Genomic DNA, 21,448 nt, shown 5'->3' on the forward strand with positions numbered 1-21,448 from the left:
AACACACTAAACCACACGGACTTAACTGATATATATATATATATATAGAACTTTTCACCCCAAAGAAGCAAAATGTACATTCTTTTCAAAGGCACATGGGACGTTTTCAAAGATAGACCATATGATAGGACACAAAACAAGCCTCAACAAATTCAAGAAAATTGAAATGATATCAAGCATCATTTCAGACCACAATGCCTTGAAACGAAACATCAACCTCAGAGAAAAGATTCAAAGACACCCAAACTCATGGAGAATGAATAACACGCTATTAAATAACGAATGGGTTAACAATGACATCAAAGAGGAAATCAAGAAATTTCTAGAAACTAATGACAATGAACACACAACAGCCCAAAACCTATGGGACACGGCAAAAGCAGTCCTAAGAGGGAAGTTCATAGCAATACAGGCATATCTGAAAAGAACAGAAGAAGCTCAAATAAAAATAAAAATAAAAAACTAATCCTAAAGCTACAAGAACTAGAACAACAGCAACAAACAAAGCCTAGGGCAAGAAGAAGAAAGGAAATCCTCAAGATCAGAGCAGAACTAAGTGACATAGAGACTAAACAAACACTCCAAAAAATCAACAAAACCAAGAGCTGGTTCTTTGAAAAAATAAACAAAATCGACAAGCCTCTAGCCAGGTTCATCAAGAAAAAAAGAGAGAAGACACAAATAAACGAAATCAGAAAGGAAAGAGGAGAAATCACGACTGATACCTCAGAAATACAAACAATTGTAAGAAATTACTACAGACAACTGTATGGCAAGAAATTCGACAACCTAGAAGAAATGAACAAATTTCTAGAAACGTATAACCTTCCAAAACTGAACCAAGAAGAAGTAGAAAGTCTCGACAGACCAATAACAAAGGAGGAAATCGAAACAGCGATCCAAAAGCTCCCTGCACACAAAAGCCCTGGACCGGATGGCTTCACAGGCAAATTTTACAAAACATTGAGGGAAGAACTAACTCCTACCCTAACCAAACTATTCCAAAAAATGCAAGAAGAGGGAAAAAATCCCAAACTCTTTCTACCCTAATTCTAAACCAGGTCAAGACACAACGAAGAAAAAGAACTACAGGCCAATATCACTGATGAACATAGATGCTAAAATCCTCAATACGATTTTGGCAAACAGGATCCAGCAATACATCAAAAAGATCATACACCATGATCAAGTGGGATTCATCCCGGGGATGCAAGGATGGTTTAATATTCTCAAAGCAATAAATATAACACATCACCTAAACAAAATGAAAGACAAAAATCACATGATCCTATCTATAGATGCAGAGAAAGCATTTGATAAAGTACAACACCCATTGATGATGAAAACACTCAGCAAAATGGGAATAGAGGGAGCATACGTTAACATAATTAAGGCTATATAGGAGAAGCCCGAAGCCAACATCATACTCAATGGACAAAAACTGAAAGCGTTCCCCTGAAATCAGGAACTCGACAAGGCTGTCCACTCTCTCCACTCCTATTCAACATAGTGTTGGAAGTCCTAGCCACGGCAATCAGACAAGACAAAGAAATAGAAGGCATCCAAATTGGGAAAGAAGACGTAAAACTATCACTATTTGCAGACGACATGATAGCATACCTAGAAAACCCTATAAACCCCACTAAAAGACTACACGATATAATAAGTGAATTTGGCAAAATAGCAGGGTACAAAATAAATATACAGAAATCTAAGGCATTTCTGTACACCAACAATAAACTATCGGAGACAGAGGCAAAAGAGAAAATACCATTTACTATAGCAGCAAGAAAAACAAAATACCTAGGAATAAACTTAACCAAAGAGATAAAAAGACCCGTACACTGAAAATCACGCCACAATGAAGGAAGATACAAAAAAAAGTGGAAGCAAATACCATGTTCTTGGATGGGAAGAATCAACATCATCAAAGTGGCCCTACTACCCAAAGCAATTTACAGTTTCAATGCAATCCCTATTAAAATGCCATTGACATATTTCACTGACCTAGAACAAATACTCCAAAAATTCATATGGAACCAAAAAGACCCCGAATACCAACAGCAATCTTGAGACAGAAGAACACAGCAGGAGGAATCACGATACCAGACATCAAACAATACTACAAAGCCACTGTGATCAAAACAGTCTGGTACTGGCATAAGAACAGACACATAGATCAGTGGAACACAATAGAGAGTCCAGAAAACAACCCAGGCCTCTATGGTCAACTAATCTTTGATAAAGGAGGAAGGGACATAAAATGGAGTGAGAAGAGCCTCTCTAACTAATGGTGCTGGGAAAACTGGACAGGGACGTGCAAAAAAATGAAACTAGACCACCAACTTACACCACACACGAGAATAAACTCAAGATGGATTAAAGACTTAAATGTAAGACGTGACACCACAAAAGTCCTAGAGGAAAACGTAGGCAGGAAAATTTCAGATATCCCACGTAACAATATCTTCACGGATACATCTCCTAAGGCAAGAGAAATAAAGGAAAAAATAAACAAATGCGACTACATCAAACTAAAGAGTTTCTGCTCAGCAAAAGAAAACATCAGCACGATGAAAAGGAAACCAACCATATGGGAAAACATATCTGCCAATGATATCGCAGACAGGGGACTGATCTCCAAAATATATAAGGAGCTTATATGACTCAACATCAAGAAAATAAACAACCCAATTAAATAACGGGCGAAGGACCTGAACAAACACTTCTCCGAAGAGGACATACAGAAGGTCCATAGGCACATGAAAAAATGCTCAACATCATTGGCCATCAGGGAGATGCAAATAAAAACCACAATGAGACACCACTTTACACCTGTCAGAATGGTCATCATCAACAAATCAACAAACAACAAATACTGGCCAGGATGTGGAGAAACGGAAACCTACTGCACTGTTGGCGGGAATGCAGACTGGTGCAGCCACTATGCAAAACAGTATGGAATTACCTCAGAAAACTAAAAATGGAACTGCCTTTTGAAACAGCGATTCCACTGCTAGGATTATACCCGAAAAATCCTAAAACCCTAATTCAAAAAAACCTATGCACCCCTATGTTCATAGCAGCCCTGTTTACAATAGCTAAGTGCTGGAAACAGCCTAAGTGCCCATCTGTAGATGAGTGGATCAAAACACTGTGGTACATTTACACAATGGAATACTATGTAGCAGAAAGAAAGAAGGAACTCCTGCCATTTGCGACAACATGGATAGAACTAGAGAGAATTATGCTTAGTGAAATAAGCCAGGCAAAGATAGCAAAATACCGTATGATATCCCCTAATACAGGAAACTAAAGAGCAACACAAACAAACGAACTGAATAGGACAAAGACTAGAATAGCAGTCAGTAGTGGGGAGGGGGGAGGGAGAGAAGGGGGATAAGTAAGGGAAGGGACTAGTCAAGGAACATGTATAAACGACTCATGGACATGGACAATGGGGAGGGATATGATTGTGGGAGAAGGGATGGGCTGGGTGGGGGGAGCAATGGGGGACAATGGGACAACTGTAATTGAAAAACCAAAATAAATAAATAAATAAATAAATAAAAGGAAAAATAAATAAATAAAACAAACCAGCAAACATAAAACAAGCGAAATTATCATTGAGTGTTACCTCTGACCACAAAGGAATCGATAACAAAAGTAACAGGAATATCCCCAAATACTTTGAAACTAAACAATGCACCTCATTGATCAAAGGGGAAATATTAAGGCAAATAAAAACGCATTGAACTGAATGAGTATGAAAATACAATACATCAAAGTTTGTAGGACACAGAGCAGTGCTGCAAGAGAAGTTTATAGCCCACTGTCTATATTAGAAAAGAGGAAACGTCTAAAAGTCAATCTAAGCTCCACATCAAAACTAGAAAAAGAAGAGCAAAATAAATCCAAAGCAAAGATAAAGTAGGGAATATTCAAGATAAAAGCAAAAATTGATGAAATAGAAAATAGAAAAATCAACAGAGAAAATTAATGAAACAGAACGCTGGTTCTTTGCAAAGATCAATAAAATTGACAAACCTCTAGCAAGACTGACAATTAAATACAAATTAACAATAGCAGAAATGAAACAAAGGATATCATTACAGACCCTATGATAGATATAAACTTGACAACTTAATTGAAATGGAAAAATCCCTTGGAAATCAGAAACGACCAGGATATACTCAGTATTTAATACATAATTTGAATAGTTCCATTGTTTTAAAGGGATTACATTTGTAATTAAAAAAAGTCTTTCGGCCCAAAATATTTCACTGGAGAATGAAACTAAATGTTTAAAGAATAACTAACATCAATTCTATACCATCTCTCTAAGACACAGAAGAGGAGGAAATACCTTACAACTACTTATATGAGAACACTTTTACCATGATACCAAACCATACAAAGACAGTATGAGAAAAGAAAACTACAGACCGATATCCCTCATGAAAATAGACTCAAAATCTTTAGCAAGCTGTTGCAAACAGAACGTAGCCAAATATAAGAAGTATATTATATGCCATGACCTAGTGAGGTTTATTCTAGGGATGCGAGGCTGGTTCAAAAAAATCAATCCACGTTAATAGGCCAAGGAATCCATGAGCACAAAAAGAAAGCTATGAGAGCTAATAAACCAGCTCAAGGGTACAGGACATAAGACCATACAAAACTCAGTTGTATTTCTATTGAATTGTATTTCTATTTCAATTGTATTCATTTGCAAGAAACAATGTGAAAATAAAATTAAGACAATTCTACTTACGATGACATCAAAAATAATAAAAGACTTAGAAAATAAATGTAATCAAAGAACTACAAGACTTGTACACCGAGACCCACAAAATATCGAGAGAAATTAAAGACCTAAACAAATGTAAAGACATCCCATGTTCATCAAGTAGGATACTTAATATTGTTAAGATGGCAGCCCTCAAATTGATCTACAGAATCAATACAATCTGTATCAAAATCTGTGCAGAGAAGAGTTAACATAGTGGGCCTGACAATGCTATCGTTTTTGAAAATCCTGCTTGCAAGGTTGGCCCTTGGCTGGGATCTAGGAACTTGGATTTAGTCGGAGGGAAGGGCTCCCACTATCCCAACTGATGAGAGTAGCTTATTGTACCTTAACTGTTTGTGCAAACAATATGATTTATGGTGAACAACAGCTTTCCCCCTGGGACTCTGGGATTTTGGTATGTGCTAGGCAAAGGGTGCCTGGAGGACCAGCCCCTAATGAAAGCCCTTGGCACTGTCTCTAATGAGCTGTCCTCATAAACAGCATTTCCACACAAGTTGTCACAACTCTTCATTGCAAAAAGCTATACTAAGTGAAAGCAGTCACAACAGACTACCTATTATATGGTTCCATTTATATTAAATGTCCAGAATAAGTCAATCTATACATCCACAAAGCAGATTACTGGCCGCCAACAGCTGGAGAGGTATAGAGTTGGGGGAGTTACGATAGCTAAAGGGCATGAGGTCTCTTTTTTTGGTGATGAAGATGTTCTAGAATCTATTTTGGTGATGACTGCACAACTCTGTGAGTACACTGAAAGTCACTGAATTGTACACTTTATATGGATGGTATTTGAATTAGGTGTCAATGAAGCTGTTATACAATTACAGTGGGTAATAAAATATATTGGTTCTTTAAAAAGTCTGTTGAAGAGTGACAGGAAAGACTCCATGGAACCAGTGAGGAAGTTGGTTCAATAAGCCAGGCAATTTGTACCAAAATAGTCCAATGTTCTTGGTCACGGCCAAGCAGTTCTATAAGGTTCTGGGCACAGCAATTCTTGAACAACCGTTATCAGTAATTTTCTTTCTTTTAAAAAAAAATTGCGATATAACAGACATATAACAAACATATCAGTTTTCGATGCACACACTGATTTTGAAGTATATAAATAGCCTTAAGCACTTACTAATATATATGAACCTAATAGTACCCCTGGCAGGAGAAATGAGAATGAGTAAAACACGCTCATTCTGTATTTGGAAAGGTAACGCTCATAATGAAATAACTACCAACACACGAAAGAACATGATACGTGCCAAAGCAAGGCTAAAATACAACTGCTAAGGATTTCAGAGGACATGTTATTCGGCACACCATTATTGCCAGTACAGTCACTGTTGTCATATTCAGCCCAACATCACCAAGAATGATTACTGAGTGTCTAAGTACATGAGCAACTCTTAAGAGTCTATACAGAGAGTTAGGCGAAGTTCTTCCTTGAACCTAACACATCTTTATGATGGGACTACTAAGGAAATAGTACATTAATGTTATAAGTGTGTCATCTCTATTATAAATAATTATGAAATATTAGGTTATAAATGTAACATACATAAAACGGCAGGTTTTCGGATGCAAGTTATTCTAGAGGGGGGATTCGCCGAGTTCCCTTTTAATTTGAGGAATGCCTTGGCAAAATGGGTTTTTGTATGGAGTGATCTTGTACCGTGTGGAAACACGTTTCCCAAGCAGCTGCGAACTCCTAGTGGCCACACGAACTCATTACCATCTAGCTTTGAGAGCAACAGGCACAGAAAGGTTAAGTCTGACATCCCTGCGGGGCAACTACCTGACAAAGCTGAAGACTAGGGCAGTCTTCATCCTATTTAAATGTCCCTAAAACCAGGGGCGATCCTGAAGGGTGTGTGGGCGGATCGATGCCTATAAGCACTATGAGGGAACCTGAAGAGGTTTATGCTTCCAGATCCCCTTTCTTTCCTCCGAGGCCTTTGTTTGAAACATTTATTGACAAATAAAGACACTCTCTGGAGGGAAGGAGAAAAACTGTCAGCAACTAATATTACATTTAAATACTTTTCTGTCAGAAAAGTTTGTTGGTCTGATAAAAAACGAAAAAGAATCCCGACTAACAGCCTAGTTTCCTCAGCCACTTCTCCAGCTCTGACATAAACATTTTTTTAAAGCACCATTAACAAGCCATACATGGATTGAAAGCTAAAGCTACACACGGGAGAGCCGCTCCCCACCAGTCAGTAACGGAAAAAGACGAAACAAAACAGAACATAACAAAACAAACAGATGAGGGGCAGAGAGATAAGGGACTAACCGCCTCGGAATTACCACGTCAGACCAGCGGCCTCACGACCGACGGTTTCAGACCAACCGCCTCACACTAAGGGCCAACAGGTGGTGCGCCGACCTTAGCATGCTCACCGGCAGGGCGAGATAACCGATCAACACTTTTCAATCAGGCTTGAAACCACCAGAGAGGGCCAAAAATTCAGACTAGGTACCTTTTACCCTTGCTTTTTTTGCTATGGGGATTCCTCTTCTGCATCTTCGGACCCTAGAAGAGAGTAAACGCGTGCTAATCTCTGAGCACACACACGTAAACCCCCGTCCCCAAGATAATGGAAGCGGCTCGTACTGGAAGTGGCTCATACCGGAAGTGGCTGAACCACCAATCAAATGGCCTCTCTGGGCTCCATTTTGCCGTTAATAAAACCTGGATTAAAATAGTACCCATATCATACAGCTGCGTGAGAAATAAATGAGATAATGCATGCAAAACACAGCACCGGGCAAATGTTCAGACCTGCAGAGTTAGAAACGCTGGGAGGGGGCCCAACTATCTGTTTCAGTACGCTCTCCGGGTGATTCTGAGGCATGCCTGAAGTGTGAGTTTTTGCTTTATGAAGAACGCTGCCCACTCAAATAGCTAACCAAAATCTTTGTTATTATTTCAGATTCCATGACTCCATGCTTTCTGAATTATGTTTCCTGCCTGAACTTTCAAAACCGTTATTTGTTTCTTGAGCCCAACTCTGTAGCCCGTATCACCACGGATACGAAGAGAAAGAGAGAACCTGTCTTCAAGGTTTCAGTGTAGGTGATCCAAGAATAGGAAAAGTTGATTAAACCTAATGGTCACAGTATCATTGCATAAACTAAATTAGGGAGGCTAAATCTGAGGCTGAAAGATACTTGGTGGCACTGACAGGCAGACCAGTTTCATGAAGGCTGATAGTTCGGTTCAGTTCAACTTCATGTTGCCATTATTCATAATAATTACATTACAAACACAGGTTCCATTTTTATTAATAGCTCTTTCAAATCAAATACAAACTGAAAGCATAGTTAAAGTGTGATTTGTATGGCTATTCACAAGTTTGTATGGAGTAGAAGATATTTGGATAGAATAAACAAGGCTAGAAAATGAATGATGGTCTTAGGGGGAAAAAAAGGTGACCAAAGCTTCTGGGTTTAACATATTTATGTTTGTCTCTTAGAGGATAACCTAAGTGCATACTACTTTACACATATCCACACACTAATGTAGCATGTTCCTTTTTTTTTGACTCTGAACATCCTTTCTTCCCCATCTGTCAATACGGGACACTCTGAGAGCCTCCGCAGCTTAAGAGAAAGAAGAGGCAGTACCATATGACTGAGCCTCCTTGCATTTTCATTACTGGTTTATCATCCAAAAACTGCTCTTGTTAGCCTCCAGGATGACAAGGTTGGGGTACCATGGGACAGGGCTCTAATCATCAATAAGAGTTCTCTCTTTGTCGTTTGGAGGATTTGATAAGACATTTTTCCAGGCCCAGATCACAGATTTTCCCTTCTGGGCTTGGAGACACAGAGGGTTTTTTGTTTGTTTGTTTGTCCGTTTGTTTGTTTTGTTTTTTTAACCTTAGGGATATACATTCTTGTGCTTGGAGAATAAATAAACATTTCCTTTCTTTGCTTCTTATTCCATAGACATGAGCCAGACACAGGAGCTCCAACTTAAATATCAGAAGTTCCCCGTGACAAAAGGGTGGTAAAGGAAAAACAAGTTTTATACTGTGGATTTTAGCCCATCGCTATTGACGAAAGCTCCCTTCTTGACCAAAATTAATTTTTAATAAAAGCTGTGTGTATTTAAGGTATATAACATAATGGTTTGATATAGTCAGGCTTATCTGAACCTTCTTCTCAATTAGGCCTCACCTTTGGCTTATAAAAACTCCAACTTTCGGTTTTTATGAGCTCAAGGCATGTCCTTAGAATGATGATCCCAGCCTCCTTAATATACCGGCCTGAGAAAGCTCAACATTGCCAAAAGAATTCCCTGTCTGTTTCAGCCAAAACCTGACCATGGGCCCCTGCCTCCCCTCCCTTTTCATAGAGCATTTACAGAACTTGTAATTGTAAATCCTTTCTCTGTCCCTTTGAGACATATCTTCTACAACCCAGAAATATCTGTTTCCAGGACCTGGGAGCCATCCCTTCGAAATGTAATCATCAAGAAAGACAGAGCCTCTGTTTCCCAATCTCTATGGAAGGATAGGAGTTCAACTTTGATAAGTGCCAGTTAGCAAACGCAGAGGCCCTGATCATGGTGATCAAACTCCGTTGGCCCCCAAAATGTCCCTCAATACTTTTCCTTTAGCACACCCCAGCATTTAAAGGGCTCCTGCCTTTTGTTGCACTGGAGTTGAGCTCTAGTTATCTAAAGTCTCTCCTCTACTGCAGTAGCCTGAATAAAATCTACCTTGCCACCTTTAACAGATGTCCAGCTCTGTTTCTCTTCGATGCCATGAACTAAAAAGATCAGAACTGGACAACAAGTTTAAGACATGAAATCCTAGAGGTAACAGGGAAAGTAACAAATGAAGTCAGACCAAGACTATGAAACCCTAGCGTTTAGGAGAGTCATCTCAACCGATCTTTTAAAAATTCAGATGCAGTTCTTCTCATGTAGGAGGTTAAAGTGGAGACATGTGGAAAAAATAAAAGGAGAGAACAAAATAACACTTGAGCGCCCTGCAAGTCATTTGGTTGTGGGCGAGTGGTTCCACACTGGGGATAAGCTAAAGGCACCCCAAAGTGTAATGGATGACCTTCTAAAGAATACCGTACCAAGAAACCCAGCACTGGCGATAGTGGAGAATAATAAAGAGGGGCTTGAGGAGCCTCTGAAAGGCTGACCCTGTCCCAAGACTATTGGCTTTTATTCTGGGCTAATAATGTTTCATGATGAAGGTTAGAGCTTGTTGGACCAGTTAGGCACCCAGGATCCTAAGGACACCCAACTTTGTGCTGTTATTGTCAGCTATAGAAAGAAACAGCAATGTCATGAAGTAGAAGTCCTAGTACTAGCTGGTGGTCAAGGCTTTAGGAGAGTATGGGGAGTTGAGGAAAGAACGAACATCTTATGTCAGACTGGAAGGATTATCATAGCATCCAAATGCACGAGAAAAGAATTATTTCAAGTTCTTATGAAATAACCTACTCCAATATTGCACAAGTCTTCTGAACTTCTTTTTGACTAAAAGTGTCTTAATGGCGAGATAAAACCACAGAAGCTGCTAAGGAAGTCTCCAACTTTCTATTTTCATACCTTCATTCAGGATACCCAGAAAGGACTTTGATTAACTCTGTCTCTAACTCTGAACCTTCAGGGGGGAAACCAAAGAAAATTAAGCTAAGATGTGAAAATCAACACTGCTCTGTGAAAAATAGACTCTACTGGTAACGAGTATGATTAGATTGTTCTGGAAGTCCAGCAAGAAGAAGAAAGAGAAAGGAGGTTTCAAGGTGTTGTGAACTGGACAAAACATGAAAGGATTATGTGTACCCTTCTAGAGAGAACAGAAGGTTGTCATACAGAAGGCAGCTTGAGGTGGTTTTCATATGAAGAGATGTTGAGTTTGCCAGCCTGCTACACTTTTGCTGCAGTTGCTATGGTTTCAGGCATTGTGACCCAACAAACTCTGGTGTCATGTCCCAGGGTCATAAGCAGCAGGAAAGGCTTTGGCCCTTCAGTCTTGTCCAACTGCTGACAAGGGCAGCAGCCAGCTGCGGGTACCCGAGAACTTGACACTGCCCAGATCCATCTAAAGGGACACATCTCCTTTCTTGGTGGCACATTTTCAGCCAAAAGAACTTCATTATCAAGGTAATGAGTTTATATATTTTGTTGTTGTTGTTTTTTGTTTTGTTTTTTTTACAGTTCTTTAGAATCTGGACACGAGAGACCTCTTTGCCTCCCTCTCTTTGTTTCTAGGCTAGTGATCTCTAGTTCTGGGAAAAAAGAAACCCCCTCTTTTGAGGGTATGGGAAGCCTTTTCCTAAATGTTTGGGAGAACCTCAAAGATCTTGGAGGGTTGGGGGGGTCATAAAGGGTAGGCATGTAATACTATCCGGTGAAAGGATAGCTGAGTATAGGAGGGAGAGAGGGAGAGAAAAATGGAAGAAGGTAAAGGGAGGAAGGGAGGGGGAAAAAGAGGGGAAGAGGAGAAGGGAGCTAGAGATTAAAGGGGTCTAAATTTTGAAGGAAGTTGGAGGAGAGGAATTCAATAGCCCTCTACCATTTGGCAAAAAGTTTCTCTTGTTAGTTAAAAAACAAAGTCAAATCCAAGTACGAGGTACCAAAACAATTCTACTGAACCCATAACTGTGTCTTCCTGTACATGGGTCTAAGGTCTTACATAACAAACATTATTTAGGGCTTTTTCCACTTTCTTTTTACTTTTAATTCCAGGCTGGGGTGGGAGGTGGTGGGGAGTGGTAAGAGAAGTTGGCAGAGATGATTATTCTTTCAAAAATAAAATTAAGTATGGTTCTATGGGATCGGGGCCTGGTTTTTATAGCTATTAGACCGAGTTTTCTCAGTGTTCAGAATCTTGTTCTATTGTGGGATCTCATATGTTGTTTTAATTAAAAAGGTTATTTTTTCACTCTACTAGTGTTGGCCTTAGTCTTTTCCAATGGCTCTATGTGGTAAGTGTTACAGCTGTTTATCCCATTTCACTCCTTATATCATGAGAAAGGCTCTGGTTGAACTGGGGTTAACTAAAATTCAATTAAGGGGGATGAGGTATGCTTGATTCCTTGAAGGTGCTTAAGAATGGCAAAGGAAGTAGAGGCAGGTGAGATTTAGTGGAGTTTAGTAGAAATAAGTCTCTAAAGTTAATCTCCACGTTCTCTATACTTCCTTTTAAATTTGCTTCCCAACGAAGTATGCTAAAATGATCCTGATAATTTCAGAGAATCCCTTTCCCACTACTCACCCCACCAGTTTCTAGCCTAACCCAATATGAACTACATAGCTGAGTTCCAGGGCCTTCTTATCCAAACTGAGCCAGTTTCTAAAAACCATATATAAGCCTTTCGGATTCCTTTTCTTTTGTCTTTCCAGAGGCCTGATAATATTGAGTGGTTACACAGCGCCAGGGGTGTGTGCAAGGTCAAGCTCCATAGCCCAAAAGGACAGCAAGAACAGGAACGGAAAGTGGTAAGATACTAAATTACTCCCACTAAGGGGTGGAAAGGATTGCTTTATGGATACAGATATCCTGGAACCCAGAATAGACTAATGGAGGGTAATAGTGTCGTTTCTCTAAGATATCAAGTTCAGTAAAGTTTGTGGGCTGGGGGGTGGGGGTTGGGGTGGGGGCGGGGCGCAGTATGCTTATACATCACAGAGGGACACGTGAAGGGAGGGAGAGAATGAAGAGTAGCTGGGGAGGGGGGTGGGGGGAGCCTCAGGGGAGGGAGGAGTGGTGGTTGCCTAGTTTTAGCAGCCTAATGGAATCATAATAATATCAGCTAGCTACAAGTAAGTTGCACTCAAGTGGGACTCCCACAGGAGGGCAAAATGTGTAATACTTCACATTTTTTATTACGTTCAAATGCCATTCGTACTGTTATGTATTTAATGCTTTTTTAATTGACTGACGTTTAAAAATTACCATCAACCTAAGCAATATTATACATAATGTCACAGGTTTTATGTTTTAGTATGTATTTTTCCTACTAAACAACAAAAAAGTACATATATTAAACACAGAAATGTTTATCCATGTATCACTTAAAGTTTTCTATAACATCAGTAGTAAAAACACCACTTTTGGGGAACACTATGGTAGTTGAAAGTGCTCTAACTGAAAGCCAGGGAATTGGTTTCTTTTTTTTTTTAATGTTTATTTATTTATTTATTTATTTATTTATAATTTTATTTTTTGGTTATTCAATTACAGTTGTCCCATTTCCCCCCATTGCTCCTCCCTCCCAGTTCATCCCTTCTCCCACAGTTATATCCCTCCCTGTTGTCCATGTCCATGAGTCATTCATATACGTTCCTCGACTAGACCCTTCCCTTACTTATCCCCCTTCTCCCCCGCCCCCCTCCCCCCTACTGACTACTATTCTAGTCTTTGCCTATTTAGTTCGTTTGTTTGTGTTGCTCTTTAGTTTCCTGAATTGAGTTCTAATGTAAGTTTCAGCTTTGAGTTTGCGTCAGTTGGGCAAGGCACCTTTCTTCTTACTTTTTTCAGTAAATGTAGGTATTGTAATTTGGGCATCTCTGACAGGTAGGTATTCTTATCTAGGAAATACAATAATGATAAGATTCTCTCTGCCTAATAGCATTTATTGAGTACTTACTATGTACAGGTACTCTGCTGAAAGCTTTGTATTCACTCTCAATCAGTCCTCACAAGAACCCCTATGCGGTAGGTGCTTTATCGTCTCAAAGAGAAACCGCAGTCTTTTCTCTAGAATTTTCCTCAATACGCTGTCCTAATTTGGTGCAGATATGCTTTGTCGATGTGTCCACCCTGAAAGTGGAAGATAAAGGTTCCAAGGTGAGTATTCTCTGCTCCCCCCAGAGTTGGAATGAGTGAGAAACTGCTGAAAGAGTTATCAGTGGCAGCATAATAAAAGGGAAAGTCTGTGCCAGAGGGTGGAAGGATGGAGGAGATTCAGGTGGGCAGCCATCATTTTTGAAAACCCCAAACCCCCGGTTGAGAATATACTGTCACTCTTGATGCCAAATCTCATTCTAGAAGGAACTTAATTTGCTGGTAGGCCTGAAAGAATTACAGCATGGAAGGTAGCATGTCAGAGCAGTGAGAAAACTGTCCAAAAGTTTGACGATTCATGAAATATGATTCCTAAGATTTATGGATTTGTGAATGCCTCTGGAGGGGTAGTAATTTGTGAGGAGAACAATATCTCATTCTTCAAACATTAGCTAGCATCACAAGCCTACTTATCCTTCTCCATTGAAAGGAAAAGATAAGAGATATGACATTCATGTTTTGGAGAGGGCAGCTTGGAGAAGTCTCAAAAAGCAGTTATTCATAAGAATCTCACCACTTCATCCCATAGGATGCTGGTGGTTCCTGTTCCGGAGGTGACCTAACGCAACACCATCTGAAAGAGAAAGAAGTTATTATAATCAAGGCTACCGAGAAGCAAAACCAGTCTAAGGTATGCTTAGCTTCCGAGTCCACCCTTTCTAATTCCCAGAGTCCAGTGCTGACTCCGAAGACTCTGGTTCACAAAAGGTAAGAGAAATATTTCCAAACAAGCCCCTACATTTGACTACTATGATATTCCAGAGTTCACAGGCCTAAGTTCAAAGTCAGGTAAGTTTAATGTCCAGGTATCTAACAATGGCACTAATCACAGAGGTTCAGAATGCCCTTCCCTGATTGCAGGTCCCTACTCCAAACAGAATCTTGCTACCCTTATCCTAACAAAGATGTGGAATGAAAGCATGATCTTTTTCAGTGCTTTCTGTTGTCTTCTACTGGGCTTGTGTGCTCCACATTGCCCAGTGTCCAAAAAAAAAAAAATAATAAAAATAAAAAAAGAACAAGCATATATGGAACAGAGAGAATCCACAATGACCAAGAACTGTAGTGGCTTGTTCCCCAAACCTGTTGCCTAAGAGATTACAGACTGTTAGGTAGCGTAAAGTTAGAAGCAATTCGATTTGGATACCACTGTCACATGCAAGTCCTTTTGTTTTTCTGTAACTACCTAAATTATATCTGTTGGGCTCCTGGCCCATGACAAGTCACCTTCACAGTCCTACAAACCTGGAGTAGTTGATATTGAAATAGGATATTTGGTTTTATCTCAAAGGAGTCAATTTTTTTTTTTTTGTTCTGCATCTCTATGCTTATCTTATAACCAGGAACAACATTTCTGGCCTCAGACACATTTGGAGTGATGAGAGTGGCTCCTAAGGAAGAAAAAAAGTTTAAAAATATTCTTCAAAGAGTTTTGGGTTTAGTTGGAAGGAGGACTCCATTTTGAAGTCTTAAGAAAGGGATAAATTATACCTAATGTTTATTCTTAAAAGTGCAGCACATATTTCCTACACATAATGCAGGTGTCCTTGATTGTAACCTAAACCCATTTTCAAAATGTTGAACTTATCATGACCTCAAACTTCTAGGGATTCAGTAGAAAGTAAGGAGATGAAGCAATGGAAGGGGTAAAGAGGACGATGGTACTTAGCAAGGAGTGGAAGACATGTATAATACATATACACATATCTAGACATGAGTATATGCACATAATTTACACTGACACACAGCAATATATACAAAATAATTTATACGAGCCGTGACACACACATCCCTGGCTACGTGTCTACATATGACACTGGTGAACACACACAAGCATTGAAACAACACATGTGTGTGTATATTCATAAACAATGACTCACCTACACAAAGGTATAGAGTCAGCTGCATTGACATACCCACATGTGACACATCAACATCTATATATGCATCCATGCACACTATGCATAAACATGCACACTACACATAAACATACACACATGAGCCTCGATCAAAACACAGTGACTGTACAAGTTCAGGTGATAGGCATGCACTCTTACACAGGGTGGGGCAAAAGTAGGTTTACAGTTATGAGTATGTGAAACGGTTTATTCTTGAATTATTACTTATTATTTTCCATACATACAACTGCAAACCTACTTTTCGCCCCACTCTGTAAATATACCTCATGTTGATACGCACACATACAAACTTAAGCAAAGTGACACTAACAACATTTGAATGCACTGATACATACCTTGACACAAATACAATGACATCCCCACTCACGTATTCACACAAGTACTCAAATACCCAGGGTGTGTGCAACACTGACACACATTCTCAATCATTCACGTAGCATATAAATATAACATAAACTGATACCCAATTTATTGACATACACAGTCATTATATTAGCACCGATCCACATTGAACATAAACACTTATTGATGTATTATCTATTATCTATTAATTACTATATATGTTAACATGTGAATTTATTCTTTTTTTATTCTTTTTTTTTAAATAAATAAAAGATTAATTAGTTATTTTAACAATAGGAAATAACAATCCCTCCCTCTCAGACATTAAGACCCTTTATAATCTTATAAAGGACAATGGGCGAAGGTCTCAAGCTCCTCTAGCTGCTTCAAGCTGGACATGGTTGTCGTTCGTCCTACCTACCCTTGGTCCAGACATCCCTAATAAGAGTGGGGGTGTGGAGGGGAGGGTTGCCTTCCCACATGGGGAAGGATCGTGCAGACTCCAGGTCAGTTGGCTGTCCCCAGACAACGGCGTGCTTGGTTTAACAGGCTGGCATCCTTGTTGTATTCTGGGGGCAACAGATTTGGCAAAAGGGTTTAAAGACATCTTCAATCCATAACCACTAGATGACAAAAGGCAGGGATTAATTTTTCAATGTTCCACATTAGGGAAAAGAAACGGGCTTCTTTGGAGGAAGGTGTGCCAGGCGCATCTCACCTGTCCAAAACCCTTTTGCCCATTCTACTTAGTTTGGGCTGAGGGAAATAGTTTAGCTTTCCCCACTCTTAGACCTCTGGGCCCTTTCGGTCCAAGCCATTAGGATAGAACAGAGAAACCAGTTTTAAAGTGAAGCCCACAAACCACCCCATTCTTCACCAACCCAGCCACTTAGTTCAGCCAAACCGTTGAGTCTCAGGAGGCCGCGCTGCAGACAGGATTAATACACATATAGGTATAGCTCCATGATACATTCTATTAGATTTGTATTATAAACAAACATGCAGATCACTCAAATCGACACTTGTCATTTACATATTCAGACACACTGACATACACATTCATTTTTACATTCACACAGTGTACAAAATGTACACGCTATCATGCACACGTTGGCCCGTACAGGAAACATATAAAATCGGTATTGATGTCAACACATTGTTACACAGGCTTACACACAGGCAGGCATACATGTGCACTGACATGTGCACACGGACACACACGCTAACAACACAGACTGAACATTCTCACATCTACTGAGATGTCCCCACTTATGAATTGCTATACTGTTATTCACACACACACACACATGACAGACACATTGATACATTTTTGACACATGTTGAGATAAGCACACGTGCTCATGTGAAATTGACACGCTACCACTTGTGCTCAAAGGGATATAATTATGTATTATGTTTCCATGCAAATCCTAAAGGGTAAACCCCTAATGTATGCAGTTTAGAAAGATATGTCTTCTAAATAAAATAAGGGGGGAAAGTAGCCTCCCCAAACTCTTAGGTGTTCTTTTTTTTTTTTTTTTTTTAGATGGACGGATCTATATGCCTTTTCACACAAGCTCCCTCTGATCCTATAACTGTTGTAAATTGGCTTCTAAATGATATCCAGAAGTATGCCTTGGGTTTCGAACATGCACTAAGTCCCTCAGCCTCTAGCTGCAAACATAAAATAGGAGATGAAGATGAACATCACAAATTACCCTCTGCAAACTGCTACAGCATCTATGATGATAAACTGAATATTGATTACATGGCCAATAGACCTCAAAGCCCACATGTAGACATGACTGCAGCCAAGAATACCAACAAAAATCAGAGTCCTTCCACCTCTCCAGCAAAATCTTCTAGCACTAACAGGGCAGTAATCTCTCCTGAGGGAGAATGTCCCATGGATGACCTTTCCTTCACCATCATCCGGCTATCTAATCTGGTAATGGAGATGCCTTGTAATGAAATCAAGAATTTGGAAAATGGAAGCAAATGCTTTCGTCATTCAATCTATCCACCCTCTGGGAACAAAGGGAAAAACACTCCCCGCAGCGCTGTGAGCAAGATCGTTTCTGACATGGCCCATGATGCTGAGGAAATATCCTATGTGGAAAGGCGGGACACTGGAGAAGAGGGCAGGGAAGGTGGCAGGAAAAAGTTTATGTATAGTGAATTATCCAACAAGAACAAGGGGGTAGACAAAGAGATGTGCCAACAAGAGAGCAAAGATTTTTCACACTCTATCAGTAAAGGACTCACGGTTTATGCAAATCAGGTGGCATCTGACCTGATGGTCTCCATTTTGAAGACCTTGAAAGTGCATGCTCCTGGGAAGCCAATTCCCGCTTGTGTGGTCCTGAAGAGGGTTTTGTTAAAACACACCCAGGAAGTTGTCTCTGATTTGATTGATTCCTGCTTGAAGAACCTGCATAATATCACTGCGGCCCTGATGACTGACTGCGACTTTATCTCAGCTGTCAAGAAGAGTCTGTTCAACCACGGAAAACAAAATGCTACACATATAATGGAGGCCATGCTGAAGCGCCTGGCTACTGTTCTGCTTGGAGAGAAGGAGTCTAAATCACAGCCTCTGTTGTACGCATCCTTGAAGGCCGGCTCCCACAGTCTCAAATACGAGAACCAAAGTCAAAACCAAAGTCTTGAATTCTCCACCATGAAAACTGAATTGAAGGGGAAGGACAAATGCAAAATAAAACCAGAGGAGTGCAAGTCATTGATTAGCGCTGAAAGAGTTGCTGAACACATCCTCAAGGAGAGCCTGTCCATGTGGAACCAAAAACAACGAAACCAAGGCGAGATGGCTGGCAAAGCATGCGTGAGTAAGGAGGAAAAAAGAGAGAAGATCAGCCCTTCCACAGAGTCACTGGCGAAGGACTTGATTGTCTCTGCCCCTATGCTGATTCAGTACCACCTGACCCAGCAGGCCGAGGCCAAAAATGCACTTGAAGATGACTATCCTGGTTCCACCATAGGCCATAGGACTCAGAGTGCCCAATTTGAAAAGAACGCAAGTGACCAAAGTGCCAAGGCACTTTCAGTGAAACATCTAGAATCTTGTGGAGCTCCTGGGCCATCTACCTCTGTAAAGGAGACTCAACAACAGGCGGAGTGCCAAAAGTCCGATATGTCAAACATCATTCTATCACTGATTCAGAAACTGCTCAGTGAGACCTCCTTCAACAGTGAAGAGCAATCTGAAGGGGAGAGCAAGCCTTCTGAGCCCAGGCCAAACAAAGCAACTTCAATGTCCAAGAGAGGGGAAAAACAATTCCAGGAGAATTTAGACCTTGATTTTGCCAGCGGGATGATGCAAATGAACTGGCAATTCATCAATCAACTGGTAGAACCTGTGAGGAAGCTATGCCTTATCATGGCTAGGAATCACAACAACAGGGAAGCCCTGGCCGAATTGGAAGAACAAGCAGCCTTGGTACACAACCCAAGTTTCCAAGTTGGTGGCCCCAGATGCAGTCACAGTAGTGCAATGTCACAGAACTATCGAGAGTTTTCTGGGCCGGAAGTCATCATCAATAATTGGTGCTCAACAAGTAGCTTGCAGAAACAGCTCCAGGCTGTCCTGCAGTGGATTGCAGCCTCCCAATTTAAGGTGCCTGTGCTCTGTTTCGTGAGAGATGATGATGGACAACTGGAGAAGGTAAGCAATGGCAAAGCACAAGAAGAAAGATGGTTAGACTGGGCAGGGGAAGGGAGGCGAAACTGTACTTAGGGCTCACGAGCAGTCCAAATTTTACTCAAGTATGCTCTTTACTATGTGCTTTATGAATTACTTTATCCTCATAAAAAGACACAAAAGCAATGAACCATTAATTGAGGCTGTAGCACCTCGGGGTCTGCACATTTCAGCCAAGAGGAGGCGAGAAAGATTAGCTTTTTTTTTTTTTTTTAAATTCAGTGACCCTTTAAACAAACTACTTGGTAAAATATGTTTTAGGAAGGTGGGGGAGATGGCCACCCCTAACCTTGACCTAGCAATCAGCACAGACTAACCAAAAGACCCAGGCCTTGGAGAGAAGTATTTAGTAAAGACAACTGATTCCAGGTTTTGTTTTTTGATGCTCAAAATGAAGTTATGTTTTTCATTTTGATCTATGACATTAGAGGAGGGTCAAGGAAAAAGGAGAGGGAAGGCAGTCCTGGATCAGCGAAAGCTTTTACTCTAATCTTAGTCATGGGCGGAAAGGTGGGTGAGGGGGGTAGTTCACTTTATCCACCTGAGACCTTTCTTCAAAAGTATCACATGACTCAAGCTATCTCTGCTCCCTCCACAGCTTCCAGAAGTTTCAGCTAAGGCAGCAGAGAAGGGGTACAGTATTGGAGATCTCCTTCGAGAAGTAATGAGGTTTGCCAAGGAACGACAACTGGATGAAGCCATGGACAACATGGCTAGAAAACAACTGCTGGACTGGCTGCTCACTAACTTGTAAACTAACAGTCCCTTCAACAACTCTGTAGCTAGTCACCCCATCCCCACAGCAGCATTCCATGCCATCTGGGCGCCCCTTCATTAGGCAAGTTGAACAACACACTACACGACTGTCTTTCCCAATACGTCTGAGCAGTTGGACTATGCAAGTACAAGGTGTTAAATAAGCTAGGCAACAACATGAATTAAAAAATTTAAAAAAAAAGTCGTTGTGTTCTTTTTTTTAAAATATACGTTCTATTGTTAACTTTTTTATTATTATTTAGATTTTATTTATTTATTTATTTCCAGAGTGAGGGGAGCGGAGGGAGAAAGAGAGGGAAACATCAATGTGTGGTTGCCTCTCACGAGCCCCCAACTGGGACCTTGACCTGCAACCCAGGCATGTGCCCTGACTGGGAATTGAACCAACGACACTTGGCTCGCAGGCCGATGCTCAATCCACTGAGCCACAGCAGCCAGGGCTAGAAAAAAAAAGTCGTGTTTCTTAATCAGATATATCTGAGGCAAAAGAGGGGAGTGGGTCTAAATCCAAGGATTAGTGATACAGTGTTGGGCTTGGGTCTATATCTGACCTTAGGTAATTTTCTGAGCACCCAAGACATAAAGATATAACTCATGTCCAAATCTCTAAGTAATATGGTTTGTCCATTATGATCCAGAGGTTTGCCACCTGTGGACCCCCTGTTTCTGCCACATTACACATATAACTTGATAATCTCCCCTCTAATCCCGAGGGTACGGTTTTCTCGGTCTTTGTCAGGAATTTGCAGATGGGCTACTGTGCTGCAGGAGCTCAGCTCCAGGCAGGTTAACTTTGGATTAAGTGAGACCAAAAAGTGACAGTGGAGTGTTTGAGAGGGAATTCATTCCAAGTTTATTTATTTATTTTTAAGTATATTTTATTAATTATATTGTTACAATAGCTCCAATTTTCCCCCTTTGCTCCCCTCTACCCAGCAGCACCCCTCCCCCAGCAACCCCCCCAACCCAGTCCATACCAATGGGTCGTACATACAAGTTCTGGCTTCATCCTTTCCTATATTGTTCTTTTTTTAAATTAATTAATTAATCAATTAACTAATTA

The 21,448-nt window shown here is 40.4% G+C and overlaps 1 protein-coding gene across 1 annotated transcript in view; it reads left to right on the top strand.

The window, feature by feature from the left end:
* LOC149990066 (A-kinase anchor protein 4-like) overlaps positions 1–20,529 on the top strand; it is an 86,890-nt gene extending 66,361 nt beyond the window's left edge. The window contains exons 2-6 of the mRNA XM_090265680.1: positions 12,186–12,281; positions 13,582–13,632; positions 14,159–14,260; positions 17,437–19,572; positions 20,207–20,529. Of these exons, the coding sequence (XP_090121806.1) occupies positions 12,186–12,281; positions 13,582–13,632; positions 14,159–14,260; positions 17,437–19,572; positions 20,207–20,362 (2,541 nt within the window). The 3' untranslated portion in view covers positions 20,363–20,529. The remainder of the gene's footprint in view (positions 1–12,185; positions 12,282–13,581; positions 13,633–14,158; positions 14,261–17,436; positions 19,573–20,206) is intronic.
* The last annotated feature ends 919 nt before the right edge of the window (positions 20,530–21,448 follow it).

Source organism: Furipterus horrens, unplaced genomic scaffold, assembly GCF_987537825.1.
Source record: "Furipterus horrens unplaced genomic scaffold, mFurHor1.1.pri manual_scaffold_30, whole genome shotgun sequence".
Taxonomy (NCBI): Eukaryota; Metazoa; Chordata; class Mammalia; order Chiroptera; family Furipteridae; genus Furipterus; species Furipterus horrens.